The sequence below is a fragment of the Budorcas taxicolor genome, chromosome 2 (genome assembly GCF_023091745.1).
Source record: "Budorcas taxicolor isolate Tak-1 chromosome 2, Takin1.1, whole genome shotgun sequence".
Lineage (NCBI taxonomy): Eukaryota > Metazoa > Chordata > Mammalia > Artiodactyla > Bovidae > Budorcas > Budorcas taxicolor.
The window spans coordinates 79,407,518-79,422,218 of record NC_068911.1 but is presented as its reverse complement, the minus strand read 5'-3'; the positions used below and the strand labels follow the sequence as shown (position 1 = coordinate 79,422,218).

Genomic DNA, 14,701 nt, shown 5'->3' with positions numbered 1-14,701 from the left:
CAGTTCTGACTTAACATGTAAGAAAACTGCAGCTAATTTTGTGAGGTTTAGTAAGTAATTTGTATATGTTAGTGATGATAGAGTCTTATTTTAAATGAGTGAAACATGAGATTGACAAGGTCAGTGAGCCAGTGTTTCATAGACATTAGCCTTGATAAATCTGAATTTTGTGTAATCAGAGCTAGAGTTCGAGTTTGTCATATCATTTGTCTTTTAAAGCTAGTGGAATATATTTAGCTACTATTCATAAGATTTTCTTTTCATCAGTATCCCATAAAAGTTAATTTAAGGGCTGAATAGTCCTTATCTCGAATTTTGTATACACACACACCTTTTCTTTGCCTAGTTTTCCAGGCTGAGAGAGAAAAATAGAAAATAGGACACATAAAAATTCTATTTCTATTCCTAATATAGCTTTGTGAGCATACTCATCCAAGTCTTGGGACAAGTTTAGTTTCTATATTATCTTTTGTTTGTGCCCTGTTTTTCACTCTTAGTATCAATTTGAAGTTTTATAACATTCAGATATAATCTGTGAGGAAGTCTAAGAAAATATTTTAGGTGTTAATGTGCATATACTATTCCTGCTAGACTTAGTAGTTTAGAACACTAATTTATCTATATAATCAGAAATTGTCAGCTAAGAATGTTAAAGCAATTTTATGTTTAAAATTCTAAGTATAAATCTGATATACAGCTAACAGTTCTTAAGTGTCATTCTTTTAATTTCAAACTTCTCTATTAATAATACAATTTGTGGGCAAATTTATTGTTGTTTAGTAATTTCTATGCATTTGAGTGATAGAAATCTGCTTCAAATTGGTTTGAATTCAACTGTTTCTGTAAAGTTGCAGGAAAACCTTTAAAACAATGTCCCATTACCTATAAAAATATTATTTATTGACTCTTTTGCCTCTTGAATACTTCTTCAATCTAATGAACCCTGGTCATTCATTCAGCAGACATTTATCGATCATACTGTGTGTGCCAGGCATGCAATGGACACACAGGGCACTAAGATCTACTCCCTGTTTTAATGCCAGTGTTGTACCGGAAAATGGAACCTGTAACTTTATATAAAAGGTCTTTTCATAGCCCGTATATATTAGTTGCTTAAGATCATACTCAAATGATTTGACATTAATCCTTGGTAATTGTGAGGATGTTTCTGAGCCTAGGACTTAAGTTCGTCTGCTTTAGCCTTGTTGTTATCTCTGTAATTTCCTCAGGAGGGTAGAATTGACTATGGTTGTAGATTTTCTTCTAAGTCATAGTTGATCATTATTCTAATAATAATCAGAGGTTTTTCTTAGACTACTAGTAAGCTTTTCAATTAATGCCTGCTGCCACTTTTTATATGCCAAGTAACTTTTCTATATGCAGTTTTTATTCCTAATTAAACACAAATCAAAGGGGAAAGAAGGGACTTTCCTGGTGGTCTAGTGGTTAAAACTCAGTGCGTCCATTGCAGGGTGCCATGCAGTGTGGCCAAAAACAAACAAACAAACAAACAAAAAACAACCAAAAAACCAATAACCAAAAATGTTTTCTTGGAGCTTTTCAGTTTAATAGATAATCTATTAAATCTTTTCTGTAGTATATGTATTAGTGGTCCCAAGTACTCTGCTGGGGAATGGATATTTGGTAGCGCATGACACAAACCTTGCTGGGATGTAACTGAATCTAAGAGTGGTCTTTTTTTTTGCTTTTGTGTTAGGATAACTGTTCCATCAGATAACGTGGTGATGAAAACTACTGGCTTTGGCATCCTGTGTATGTACAGATGATAGTGGTGTCACTTACTGGTTGTCATCTCATTTAATTTATTCAAGTCCTTGGAGCCTCAGTTTCCTTATCCATAAATTAAGAATATTAATGCCTACCTCTTGGTTGTTGAGTATTAGTGTAATTTCTATGCAATATTTAATTAATAAGCCCAGTAAAAATATATAAAAAGGATACATACCAAAGTAATTGAGCTTTACATTTTTTTCCCCTATGAAAATGACTGTGCCTTTTGAGAAATGGCAGTTTGAAGGATATATTTGTATTTTTTTTTGGAAGGTGATGTTAAAGCACAAGAAATGTATGTAAATCCTTTATTTCCCTTATCCCTTCCCTACTACCTTTCTAACGTGAGTGAGCCCTAGCTTTTAGTCTCTGGAGCCTTTTATTCCTTTACTTTATGTGGAACTGTCAGTAAACATACTGTGTTGTTTTCTTTTGTCTACTAAACAGGAGTCTGAAGTCACTTGTCCTTTTTGTGTTGACTGTCAGGGTAGCCACTGACAGATTTGATAGTGTTAAGTTTGTTACCCAACCAGTGACCCAGGGATGCTGGTCTCTTGTAGCTCATTAATAGTCCCTGAGGAATTCAGTTTTTAAGTTCACTGTTTATTAGTCACCTCTAATTCTAGAAATACCTATCATAGAGGAATACCAAAATTCTAGGCATATTGTCTTTAAAAAAAAAAAATCAGTATAGCTGTTACATTTTTTATTTTATTTAGAAATTTTCCTAGGGGGAATATGTCTTAAACTTTAACACTGTACTGCAGTAGCAATATTCTGCTTAGTTTACTGTGTCAGTTTGAGTGCTCCAAGAATCAAATGCCAAAATAGGATTTGGTCTATGCAAGAGATTTATTTGGGGAAGCACCTTTAATGGATAAAGGGGAGACTCTTCAGACAGCAGTAGAAGTCTGACTGTGTGGATGGAGAAAGGGAAGGTAGGATTGAGTAAGAAGACCTTCATACTGCAGTATATTCCTAAGAAAGTTTCAGCCAGGCTGTTGGGGAGTCCTTGGGACTGTTGTCCTTCAGAAGAACCCCTTATGTGGTAGGAATGGCTATGTTTGTAGTACCCTTCGTATGCCCAGTCATTGACTGGGAATAGCCCTAGGGAGATGTGTCCTGGGGAAGCCCCAGAGGATCCAAAAGTGTAGCATCTGAAGTCTGTGAGTCAGCTATGTCTGCAGTAGGTTCTACTGAAAGGAGATCCAAGCTGGGCAAGTCCATGACTGCTACAGTTAGTAACACTAAGAACCACAGTGGTGGAAGTGAAAGTGAAGTCGCTCAGTCGTGTCCGACTCTTTGCGACCCCGTGGACTAAAGTCCACCAGGCTCCTCTGTCCATGGGATTCTCCAGGCAAGAGTACTGGAGTGGGTTGCCATTTCCTTCTCCAGGGGATCTTTCCGACCCAGGGATCAAACCCGGGTCTCCCACATTGGAGGCGGATGCTTTAACCCTTTGAGCCACCAGGGAAGCACACAAATACTGTTTTATTTAATTTTATCATCAAATGGTATCGTTCATGAGCACATGGTGACATTGAAAAGTCAAATAGCAGTTAACTTAGCTAACTTAACTCACAGGTGATAGAACCAGAATTCTAACTTAGGCAGGATTGTGACTCCACAGAGTGTCTTAAGCATTTAAATACCTATACCATACTGAGTACAGGCATAGACTATAAAAATTCTGCTAAACTTTATTTCGTGACTTAACTATATTCTTTTTAGAAAGTTTCATGAATCTAAAAATGTCTAATTACCTTTCACCATACTAGTTTCCAGAGATCGATTTGTTTTCATTAAAGTATATATATTCAGAGCTGTGGCTTTACTGTTTGAATTTTGATGCATGTCTTCACTTGTCAAAAAAAAGTACATTATGCTAGTTACACTCCATCCCCCTTTTCTCCCAATATATTGAAGTTGTACTACAAATCTCTAGCTACAATAAGCAATTCTCCAAGGATGAAGAAAGAAAATGTACATACACACAGGAATTTCTTTTCCAGAACTAAAATTGACGTTTTATAAATAATTTCCGTGTTGCAAAGTTGAGACTAAGAAATCACAGCAATTCAGTGATATGCATTTGGCATGAGTCAGTTTTAGTTCTTAGTGCTTTTCATTGGAAATGGCATAAAAAGTAAGATTTCTTTGAATTTTTTATGCTGTGGGCTTACAAGAGACATAAGATGTGTTTCTCTTGTAGATGTCTGGCAGTGCATGGCAGCAGAAGTAACGAAATGGTCACAAACCGCAGCAGTACTTCCCAGTCACATGCATCCTTAATTTTTAAAGAATCTAGAAACAACCTAAGCAGTTGATAACAGGTCATTTCTAGGTGATAAAGGATATTTGATATGGGGTGTTGCTTTTCTTTCCACACCTAGCATTTTTATAGCCATTTAGAGACCTACTTCACATGGTGGTGGGTTTCTATGTGTTTAAATATGTAACCTAACTGATAATTGAATTGTAACTCTTCTCTTTTCTTGATGTTTGACATTGATTTTGAGGTCTGAAATTTTTTTTTCAAGCTTTTTTTCCCCTGGCTCATTTTATATATAAACACTTCCCATAGTCATTGACTTCAAAATAAGGGCAGTTGGGAATGCCAAATGCAGCTACTGTTGAAAAAACAAGAGAGAAGGAGAGAAATTGTGAATTATAGTATCTACTGCCAGAAGTACTTATGCATTTTTCTTTCAGACACCTTTGTATTAAATTAATTTTACAAGCTTTACTTAAAAAATAGTCTCCTTTGAATGTAAAAATTGGGAAACTATAGATTGTTGCTTTAGAAATTTAGTCTTTCAGTGACCTAGTAGTTGATATGAAAACGTGAATTTAAAAATAAATAGCATATTGGCTAAACTGTACTATACTCTTGAAAGAAGCCAAAAAATTATGGTTTAAACTGAATCTGAAAATAATTACAGTTTTGTATCCTAAACCAGATTCGTTTTAAAAATGAAATGATAGGTCCTTGACCCTTGGGTGTGCTTGGAATAAATATGGAACACAGTATTGTTTTTAAAACTATTTTGCTTTTATAAGCTAAGACAGATGTACAAAAAAGATGCAGTTTTTATTTTGTATTGGCAGCTTCCAAATATTTAGTGTCTATTTCCAAGAGTTGCAATTAGTAAAGCTACCATGGTACTGAAATCTGCACATCCCACAAGCTAATTATATTTGCAAGGTCAGAGTGAATACATATTTTCAGAAAAATAAAGGGTTATATAAATATGTGTCTTCTACTTGGCTGTTATATCACAGTTTGTTGATCTGGAGTATAATGTGTACAATTCACAAATTTGTCTGATAACAGAAAGTGGTGTGTGATTGTGTTTATTTTACTAACCAGTATATTCACAGCAATCACTTCCAAATATCTCTCCAGTAAAGATGTGTTAATTACAAAACAGACAAGGTCTTCTATTATATTAAAGCTACTAACAAGAAGACAGCAGGAATCACACATGTAAATAGCATCATCAACCCCTATTTTAGTCCTCTGTTTTGATCTGTGAGTTGCGCATAGACCAAAGGTGCTATTAAAGACTGAGTGTATGAAATAGGCAGCATTATATGAACAAAATTTATTCAACAAGAAAACAGACCTTTAACATGAATTTAACAAGCCTGAGAAATTATAAACTATCATATGCTGCAGATTCATGCAGTGATAATAAACAAAAAAGGAAAGTAAGAGGTTTCCCTAAGCTAGCCAAACTGCTAATGGTTTTGTTATAAGCTGTCTACTGTTGCAGTGACCTCTGAAAAGTCTCAAGGCACTTGTACCAGAAAAAATTAAGTGGTCAGGCTGGTGAACAGAGATTCAACGTGGTGAGTAGGACTGTAGCACGGAAAGGAATTATAAAAGTCTAGCCTCATATTCCTGAAAATATTTGTCATACTTTAGGTTGGAAGTTTTTGTTGGTACATATTAAGGAGAGAGTTTTTTGGGCAAAGTTTTTTGGCTAAATTACTTTTTGGATTTATAAGCTCATGACATAGGCTGAACTGGTTTAATGTATATATGCATTAAAAGATACCATTCAGAAAAATCATATAGCTCGAAAAAATGGATTTTGCCCCTGCCCCCCTCCCATACCTTAATTAATCCTAGGGGGTTCTTTGTTCAGTATATTGTATCTAAGATTTCCATCCTCATCCATGGAGTGACCACTTCGCTGTCATTCTGTTGCATCATGCTGTAAATACATAAACATGGAGAAACGCCTTCAGCTTGTACACACCTCCAAGTGCTCACTAGGGCTTTTTCTTGAATCTTAGTGTGGCATAATTAACACCTTCTGCACCCATTGCTCATTAGTGCACTGGACATTAATGAGTCTATTTTGATAGTTGTTCTGAAGGAGAAAGTTACTTATTTTCACAGTGCAAAAAGCAATTATAAAATTGTATAGAAATTAAAATGTAGACTATATTGCCATATTTATATTTTTATTGCATTCTAAATCTAATTTTAGTCTGCAGGTTGTTGAACATGTTAGTTTCCTTAAGACAGTTGCTATAGTGATGGACGCAAATTCCTTTGATCTTGGTGTAGTTATTCATTTTCTATTGGCTATCATATTATCAGTCAGAAATTGTCAGTCTAAGCATTTAATTTCACATAGGTTGGAACAGCATATTAAATTCTTGAATTTTTCTCTTAATTTTAAAAAGAATTAAAAAATTTAAATTTCAGTTTGTTTTTAACTGGTCACAATATCTATTTAACTGATATTTCCATTTCCTTCTTATGAAGTTTCATACCTGTTTATAATATTCCAGAGAAATATTAGAGACTTTTTCCTGTAAAATAGCTGGTTTGCTGCTTTGGTTTGAAGGCATTCTATATAAAAATACATCTTGTGATATATAATGGAATTTTCATAGTTTTGTAGGAGTGTTCTTTTTCTGTAAGTTGTACTGAAATCTATTTGGAATCAAACTATTTTAAAAAACAATTGGACCAAAGTGATGCTTTGCTCTTAAACATTTACTGCTGTTGGTTAGGGAATCAATTCTTAATTTTATATTTATTTAAGTTGTACTTCTGTCTATCAGAATAGTCTCTTTTCCCCTTCTTTGGCCTAAATTTTATCTTATTTTTATGTGCTTTTTAGTAGAAAATGTTAGAAAATTTTACTTTGCTATGTTTTTAAACAACTGTCTGATAATATCTGATTAAAGCATGTTTGATAGTAGTACATATTTTTATTATTGCTTTATGAAAAATATAAAAAAAAGTGTAAGCAAGAGGTGTAATCCTAGGTCATATTTATTTATACATAAATGTGAAAATTAAGACTGAATTACAGTTATTGTATAAAAAGAAAATAGTTTTCACAAACTTTTAAATCATGCATGTTCTGGGGATACTTGGTTTTATTTTAAGGCAAGAAGAATCTTTGGGGAAATTCAAACTGTTAGAAATAAAAGCAAAAGGCAAGGTTGATTATTTATTTATTTATTTATCTGGCTGCTGGAATAGACAGAGGCCTTAGATTGTGTCACTTGTCATAGTGCTTTGATCTAAGTTTGTGTACTTTCATACCTTCATGGCAGCTTTTTAGAAAGAGTGACTCTTTCAGTCTTGTTCTTGGCGTATAGCATTTAGTAATATACTTCCTTGATGTTTCAGACTTTATTACATTCCAGTTGACTTATTTTGGAAATTTTTTTTTTTTTTTTACTTAGTATCCTCAAACAATAATTATACAAATGAGAAACAGTCTAGTTGACAGCAGCTTTTGAAACATTGATAAATCTCTTTGAAAGGCAAACCTAGAAATATTATTGTATCCTGCTTTAAGATATTTTTATATGAAGAGTTTTTTCTCTAGGTGATTGATTTACATTCTCTAAAAGAGACACGTGTCTTGAGATCCCAGGTTCTTTGCATAAAACTTAACAACATTTAAAACCTTTAACAAGTTCTTTCAAATCCATGATAATGAACAGAGAAAAGCATTCAGATAATAGGTGATTCTTGTTAAATCTCTTACTATATAAGAGCTAATTGATGATTTGTATCATAAAAGGATTTGAAGTTTTTCTCTACAAAAATATTGAATACACCCAGCAAAAAGAGAATACCTATCGTTATTTGTTTACTTTGAACTTAGAACTGTATCATTCTATACCATGTTCCTAACTTAAAGCGTAGATGACCTTGGTTTTCTTGTATTGTGCCTCTTATTCTTGAGAGTGGTTTGGACATTTAAGGCCATCAGACAAGGTATAAAGTTTTTTATAGTCACAAGAAGTAAAAGGTATCTGACTAGAAGAGAATACGTGGAGTGACTGCCTTGCTGGTTGTAATTTTGTTGTCATTTCAAGTATTGTGATAGTATAATTGATGTGACAGGGCTGGGCTTTAGATGTGGTCCCTTAGCTTGTGCTCACTTTCAGTTTTAGTTTCTCTTTGTCATTCATTTTGATTAGGTAAAATTTAGGTGACAGACATGCACACCAATGAGGGCTGTTTGGTGTAAGTTTAGTAATGACGTGTTTCAATAATAAAGATGCAAAGTTAATATTTTCCTTTACTGCTTCATGAAAATTGCAATAATTGGTGTCACCTTACATTACAAGATAGAGGGTGGTGTGCTGATGGCACAGTCAGCAGGGGTTCTTTTTTATTAATATTATAATTAAATGATTTTCTGGAAATAGGCCAGAAACAGATGCAAGTTGATCATGCCTTGTCCACTGTTGCTTGACATCATCACTTGCTTTTTAAAAAAGAAATGACCTGACACCTTGTTTTTACAGGTTGTTATTGATGCCTTCAGATTGATCAATGCCAATATGATGGTCTTAGGACATGAACCAAGACAAACAACCTCAAATCTGGGTCACCTAAACAAGCCGTCTATTCAGGTAATGCCTGTATTTGATTATATGTTAAAACTGCTTTACATGTTAAAAGCCTGTTATAAATGACCAGTTTATGATCCAATACTTAGTCTTTAATTTGTTTTGCAGTTAATTTTTCTTGTGCTTTAAAAGGAGATTATGAAAATAGTTTTGCAAAAGTTAGATTTGTTGTATGTGAGTCTGCTTGTAGTGATGTCTTTAAACTTCGCTAACAGTTTGAGGACATCCTTTTGGGGGGCATAGTAGATCCTTAATCTTGAGAGTACCTTACAGTTTTGTTGGTTAACAATGTAGTAAAGGACTGATAGGGGTTTAAGTGGAGTGTGTTAGGTATCATAGTATCATTATTGATTGGTTAGTAGACTTTTAGTACCTAATGGTAAATTGCTGTATACTTTAAGGGGTTCCCAGAAGCAGTTCCTAAATAGTACTTAAATATTTCTTTTTAAAATTTATTTTGCTTAATCCCTTCTTTTAAAACAATTCATACAAGACACAGCTACATATTGCTTTCGATTAGTTTGTATCTTGTTCTTTCTAGTAATGTCAGGCATATTATTAAAGTTATTTAGACACTTAATATCCTCCTGAGTGATTAGTGTTTTCTTTGTATCGTTCACATACCTCATTGTTTTTACACAAATCTTTATTGTCTGCAAAAATTATTTTAATATGTTTTTAAATGCACCACAACCTGTGTCTGTATAGTTAATTGCTTCTCTGAAGATTAATTAAAAGGACAGGAATATCATGTTTGGTTAAATAGAACACACAGGACAGAGGCATTATAGTAGCTATTGCTGCTCTGCTTCTGAAACCTTGCTCTGTCCTGTGGTTGTCTTTAGGGAGTTGTGGCTTTGACAGTTAGCCATGGTTAAGCTTGGCTATACTTTGATAACTTTATACCTTCAGATGCTTAGTTTTTCAGCAATCACTCATCTGAAGCCTTCATCAAAGTGAAAAAATTTTTTTCCCAAAGGATTGAGGTGTGTTGCTTTTGAAAAAATTATTTCAGACATCAGAGAAAACTACAAAGTACAATGAGTATGAAGTAAGCTACTAGCGCTTTTGATTGGGTACAGACAAGCCCATGCTTGCATGTTCCAAGAGAATATATTACTGGACCAGTTTAGCCTGTGATAATGACCTTTCTTGTAAACCCCCATAGCATCATACTGCTTCATTATTTTTTTGCAAAAGGTTAAGTAGCATCTCACAGTCTAAGATCATTGTGATTACTGCATGGTGTGTTTCTGCCAGAAGTTTCTACTAATTGCAAGTCAACAGCCACCTGTTGCAGATACTGTCTTTTAAATTTAAATACTGCTGTTTAACCTTAAAAATTGAGTGTAATTAAATAATTAAAATCTGGTTCTTTTTGCATCAATCCAGTTTGTATTTTTTACCTGATAAACTGTAATTTAAGATGAACCTTGTGAAGCTTTCCAAACTGAAGTTAAGGGGACCTGTGTATATAACAGCTATAGCATCATTGTTTTTCATTTCTTCTTAGCTTGTTTTGCCTTCCAATTAAAATCTGTAAATATATTTATTTCACAGTTTATATAGCGCCCATCAGGAAGATATCTATCTGAATGCTTTGCAGTTTTGAGACAATTCCAGTACTAAAACACTCAAATGGGGTCAAGCGAAAAACTGACAGAACAAGGGCACACCTTAATACAACTTCTTAGTTTTCTAAGACAAGGTAGAAAGAAAGCAACCTAGAAGAACTTGAAGTGAATGGTGTTATTCATAATAGAATTTTAAGATGTGTTGGTAGAATCTGTACCTCAGGGATCAGAAACCTTTCAGAAAGGCCATGCCTCTTATTTTGGAGGAAAATTAGTTTGTGTTTAGAGGGATCTTATTCCTAAACCAACTTACAAGTAGTAGGAATAGGTCCATCAGCCCTCATGCTGGTGTTTGCTAATGCTTTGCTGATTTTTTTTTACTATAATATTAGGGTTATATTGTAAACTACTATTTAATATATTGAGGAAAGTTCAAAATACTTTAAGGTAAAGATGATAAAATCACATATACAAGTTCTCCTCTTTGAAAAAATATATATTAAAAACTGTGTGTGTGTATTTAAACCACAATGTTAGTATTGATTGCCTTTGGGTAATAGGATTATGGATTTTTTTCTTGTTTTTCCTTCTCTTTATTTCTTAAACTTTTTGCAGTGAAACATACTGCTTTTAGAAGATGTTACTTTTAAGCACTAATAGCAATGTTGAAGCATCTACAACAAAACAAAGCTAATAGACAAGGTTTATATGAACTTTCATGTTTTAAATAAGAGAAGTCATTAATAGAGTCATTTCCAATAGAGTGAAAAGTGTAATGCCTATACTGTAGAGTTTCCTGTTAATGTTTGTAACTGTAATACTATTTTGTATGTGGAACATTTGACCAGTACTGTCAAATGTATAGAATTGAGGATTAGCAAACATTTATTTTATTAAACCTATTTCACTAAAAATTGTTCATCATTTCAAGTCCTTAAAGGTCACAGTTTGTTTGAAGATTGGTTGTCAGCTGCATGGAAATTTACTAACTATTGATGCATAGATGCATTGTACTAGGATTGTGAGCCCCTTAAGTGTAGCTCTGAGTACAACTTCATTGTCTAACAGAATTAAACTCTTCGAAAAAATTATTTTCAGTAGTTGTTAAGCAGTTGTGAGTCAGTTGCTCTAGAAAGAACCATTGTGGGCATTTTGTAGATGAGGAGACTTGAGCCCAGCATATTTGTGATTTGCCTAGGTTACCTAGTGAGTTGTAGGAACTCTAAGCAGAGATTCTCCTTTTATACTATAGTTAGAAGATTCACTTATTCATTAATTTTGGCATAGATAATATACATATACAGCTCAAAATTCAAAACTTATGAAAAAGTATTTAGCAAAAGTTATCCCTTCTGCATTTGCCATTTGGAGCCTAGTCCTCCACCCAAAAGGGAACAAAGCACATGTTTTGTTTCTTTTCAGTTATTTTATTTATATAAAGAAAGCTTCCTTTTAAAGTATGATTTAATGGATGATATTTAGCAGCACAGTTTCAGTTTATCAGTGTAAAATAAGGCAAACAGATTATCTTTAGATCTAAATAAATATGCCTTAAGAGCATGAAACTTTTTTTTAACCTATCAAGAACCTATAAATAGGTTATTATACCTTTCATAAGCTGTGTGTTTTATAATATGCCTGTTTTCCACACAGTGAGCAAATGAAGTTAGAACTTCTCATTTCTCCTGAGTAGTCTAGACATTGCCAGAAAGTATTTCACCATAATGATTATTGGTGTACTTTTCTTCAGATCTGTCATACCAACAAAATTATAAAGCTCTACTCTAAAGATGAACTTAAATATAGAAATAACCTGAAAGTCAAATCAGTGGGATCTCAGAACTCCTCTTTGTCTAGTTACTTCTCCAGATTACTCTTTGTCTAAAATAAATAGCATCTTACACGTGATATTGAGTCTCAACCTAGGAAGAACTCCCTTCTTTGAAAGTTTTTGACAGCTTTTGAGCAAAGAAAACAAGGGTCAGCATATCCTTGAAGCAAATAAGCTAAGGCCCATTTGAGTAATTCTAAAATGTATTGTCCTAGAAACAGTGCTCTAAAAGGTGATTTAGCTTCCCAGATCAGCCACTGAAAGCTTACAGCCCACAATATAAACAGTATAGAACAGAACCTTGCTTTTTAATAGTGCTTCTATGAGAAATTGTTGGAGTTTTCAAATAATTAATGAATGAGCTTCAGGACAAAATCCTGTTTTACTGAAGAATTGCCTAAATTTTCCTAAATCCATCATGTGTTTTGTTAAGTGTAGATTTAAAAATTAGGTATTGATGTTCTCCAAAATTTCCTGGTTATGTCACTTCTTTGTTGGCCTGATATACTATGGCATTTTCAACTTGGCCCTTTTAAGAGGCTAGTCTCCTCCTTGGTAAAGCTAATCTTATATTTGGTGTATGCTGCCACAACTTGTAATTCAGTGTCAACTAGATTGGTGAATCTGAGAAGGTTTATTTTTCACTAAGTTAAATAAAAGAGCCTGCGCCTTTTGGGTTTATATGGAAGAAGGACTCCGCGGGGCCAGTTTACTTATGATTTGGGATGAATGTAATGGGGGCATGCAGCAGGTGAGTAAGTGAAATTAGAAAATAGTTTGAGGATATCATTTGGATTAAATTTATATTTATTATTGTTCCTGCTAATCTTTCATACTACCTGTGTTAGTTTTACTACTTTTATCTGAATAACGTAATTGAAAATCAAGTAGGTAGTGCCTTCAAGTTCTAAACTGTGTATTTCAGCAGTACAGTTTATCTCCAAAATGCGGACGTGTGTAGGTGCCCATTTGGCTGACTTCTGTATCTATTGGCTATACCATTACTAGTTTTATGGCCACTATGTAAAATCACACAGTTGGAGCACGGCATAAAAGCACTTGTGTGAGAGGTCAGTTGGCACCTGGAATCTAGCCTAAGCTTCACTCTCTAGCCCGGCTGTGTCTGCTTGGAGCCCTTGGGCACCTTTTCTTTAAATTCTTCCACCCAGAGGATGTACTTCCTAATTTGCATAAAGTTGAGTACCATTTAAAGGAGGCACTGATTAGCCCCACTGTTTGATCCTCACAGTAGTATACATATCTATGCACTGAAATTTACTCACTGTTCTTGATTACTGAAATGAATAAGGCTTTAATAGATCCTCTTAGTACTTTAATTTCACATGTCAACTGTTTTATTATAGTAGATGTTAGAAATATGAGAATGGATTTTTGCAGTACATAATCTAAAATGGGTTAGTATTTGGTGGGGTGATTTTGCTAGCAAAATTTAATAATAAGACTATGCTTTGTTTTCATTCTCATTTTTAAAGTACAAAGAATTTAAGAATTTCTGAGATATACTGTAGCATCATAGTATGGTAGAAAAAAACATGGGCTTTGGAGTCAAAAAGTCTTAGGCTCAGATCCCAGCTTTGCCTTTTATTAGGTAGAAACTAGTACAAATTGAGATTAGTGTCTTATTACCTCATCTGTCAGAAATACACACGGAACCAGCCTACCTTACTGGGTTGTTGTGAAGATTAGAAGACTTATTTTGTAAAGCAGATGCCAGGTGCTCATCAAATGTTTTCTTTCTACCCCCTTTTTTTGCCTCAACACCTTAAGACTACACTATAAAAATCTAATTATAGTTTATCTTTAGATTCCTGAGAGTTAACCCCAAAGCCCTTTTTGTTTTTGTACTTGAAAATGTATCCAATGTATATTTCTGTGCTTTAATGTCTTGGAAGGCTGATTAAGGAGTCCATAGAAACTGTTCTGGACCTCATTTGAACCTCTGCTGCTAAGTTATTTAAGCAGTTGTGAAGCATTTCCAGCACATGCAGGGTTATTGTTTCTTAATAAAACCATGCCATTAGCTTAAGTTTTTATTATGGTCTCCCTGTTTTTCTCGGTGATCAAGTACAGTGGAAAGAAGTTTCCATTAGCCAAATGGGGAAACAGACAGGTCCATATTTTAGAGATTCAACTTTTCTGCTGAAATTCCCACTTTTGAACTTGAAGGAACTACCTACTTGATTTTCAATTACGGCATTTGGATAAAAGTAGTAGAACTAACACAGGGAGTATGAAAGATTAACAGGGACAATAATAAAGAAATATAAATTTAGCCCAAGTGATATCTACAAGTACTGCTGAATGAGATTGCCTGTCACTAGATCCAGTACAGAACAGATTCCATTTTATTAATTTAGAGACATGTGCAGACAGTTACTTTTCAAATATTAGAAATGAATTAAAAAGGGAAACTCCAGACTAATGTTGTGGGTGAAGGAATAATTATTTTGTTACAGCTTTTTAGGCTTTTTTCTAAGTAAGAAAGAGCCACTGCCTAGATGATCATAAAATTAGACTTAATAACTTATGTGCTATTTCTAAATTATGAATAGTTAATTTCTAAGTTAGATAATGATAAAGTCAAACT

At 33.8% G+C, this 14,701-nt stretch overlaps 1 protein-coding gene across 1 annotated transcript in view; it reads left to right on the top strand.

Annotated features, from left to right (window-relative positions):
* Positions 1-14,701, top strand: part of PSMD14 (proteasome 26S subunit, non-ATPase 14) — a 104,136-nt gene that overhangs the window by 69,685 nt on the left and 19,750 nt on the right. The window contains exon 8 of the mRNA XM_052662012.1: positions 8,584-8,691. Coding sequence (XP_052517972.1) covers positions 8,584-8,691 — 108 coding nt within the window. The remainder of the gene's footprint in view (positions 1-8,583; positions 8,692-14,701) is intronic.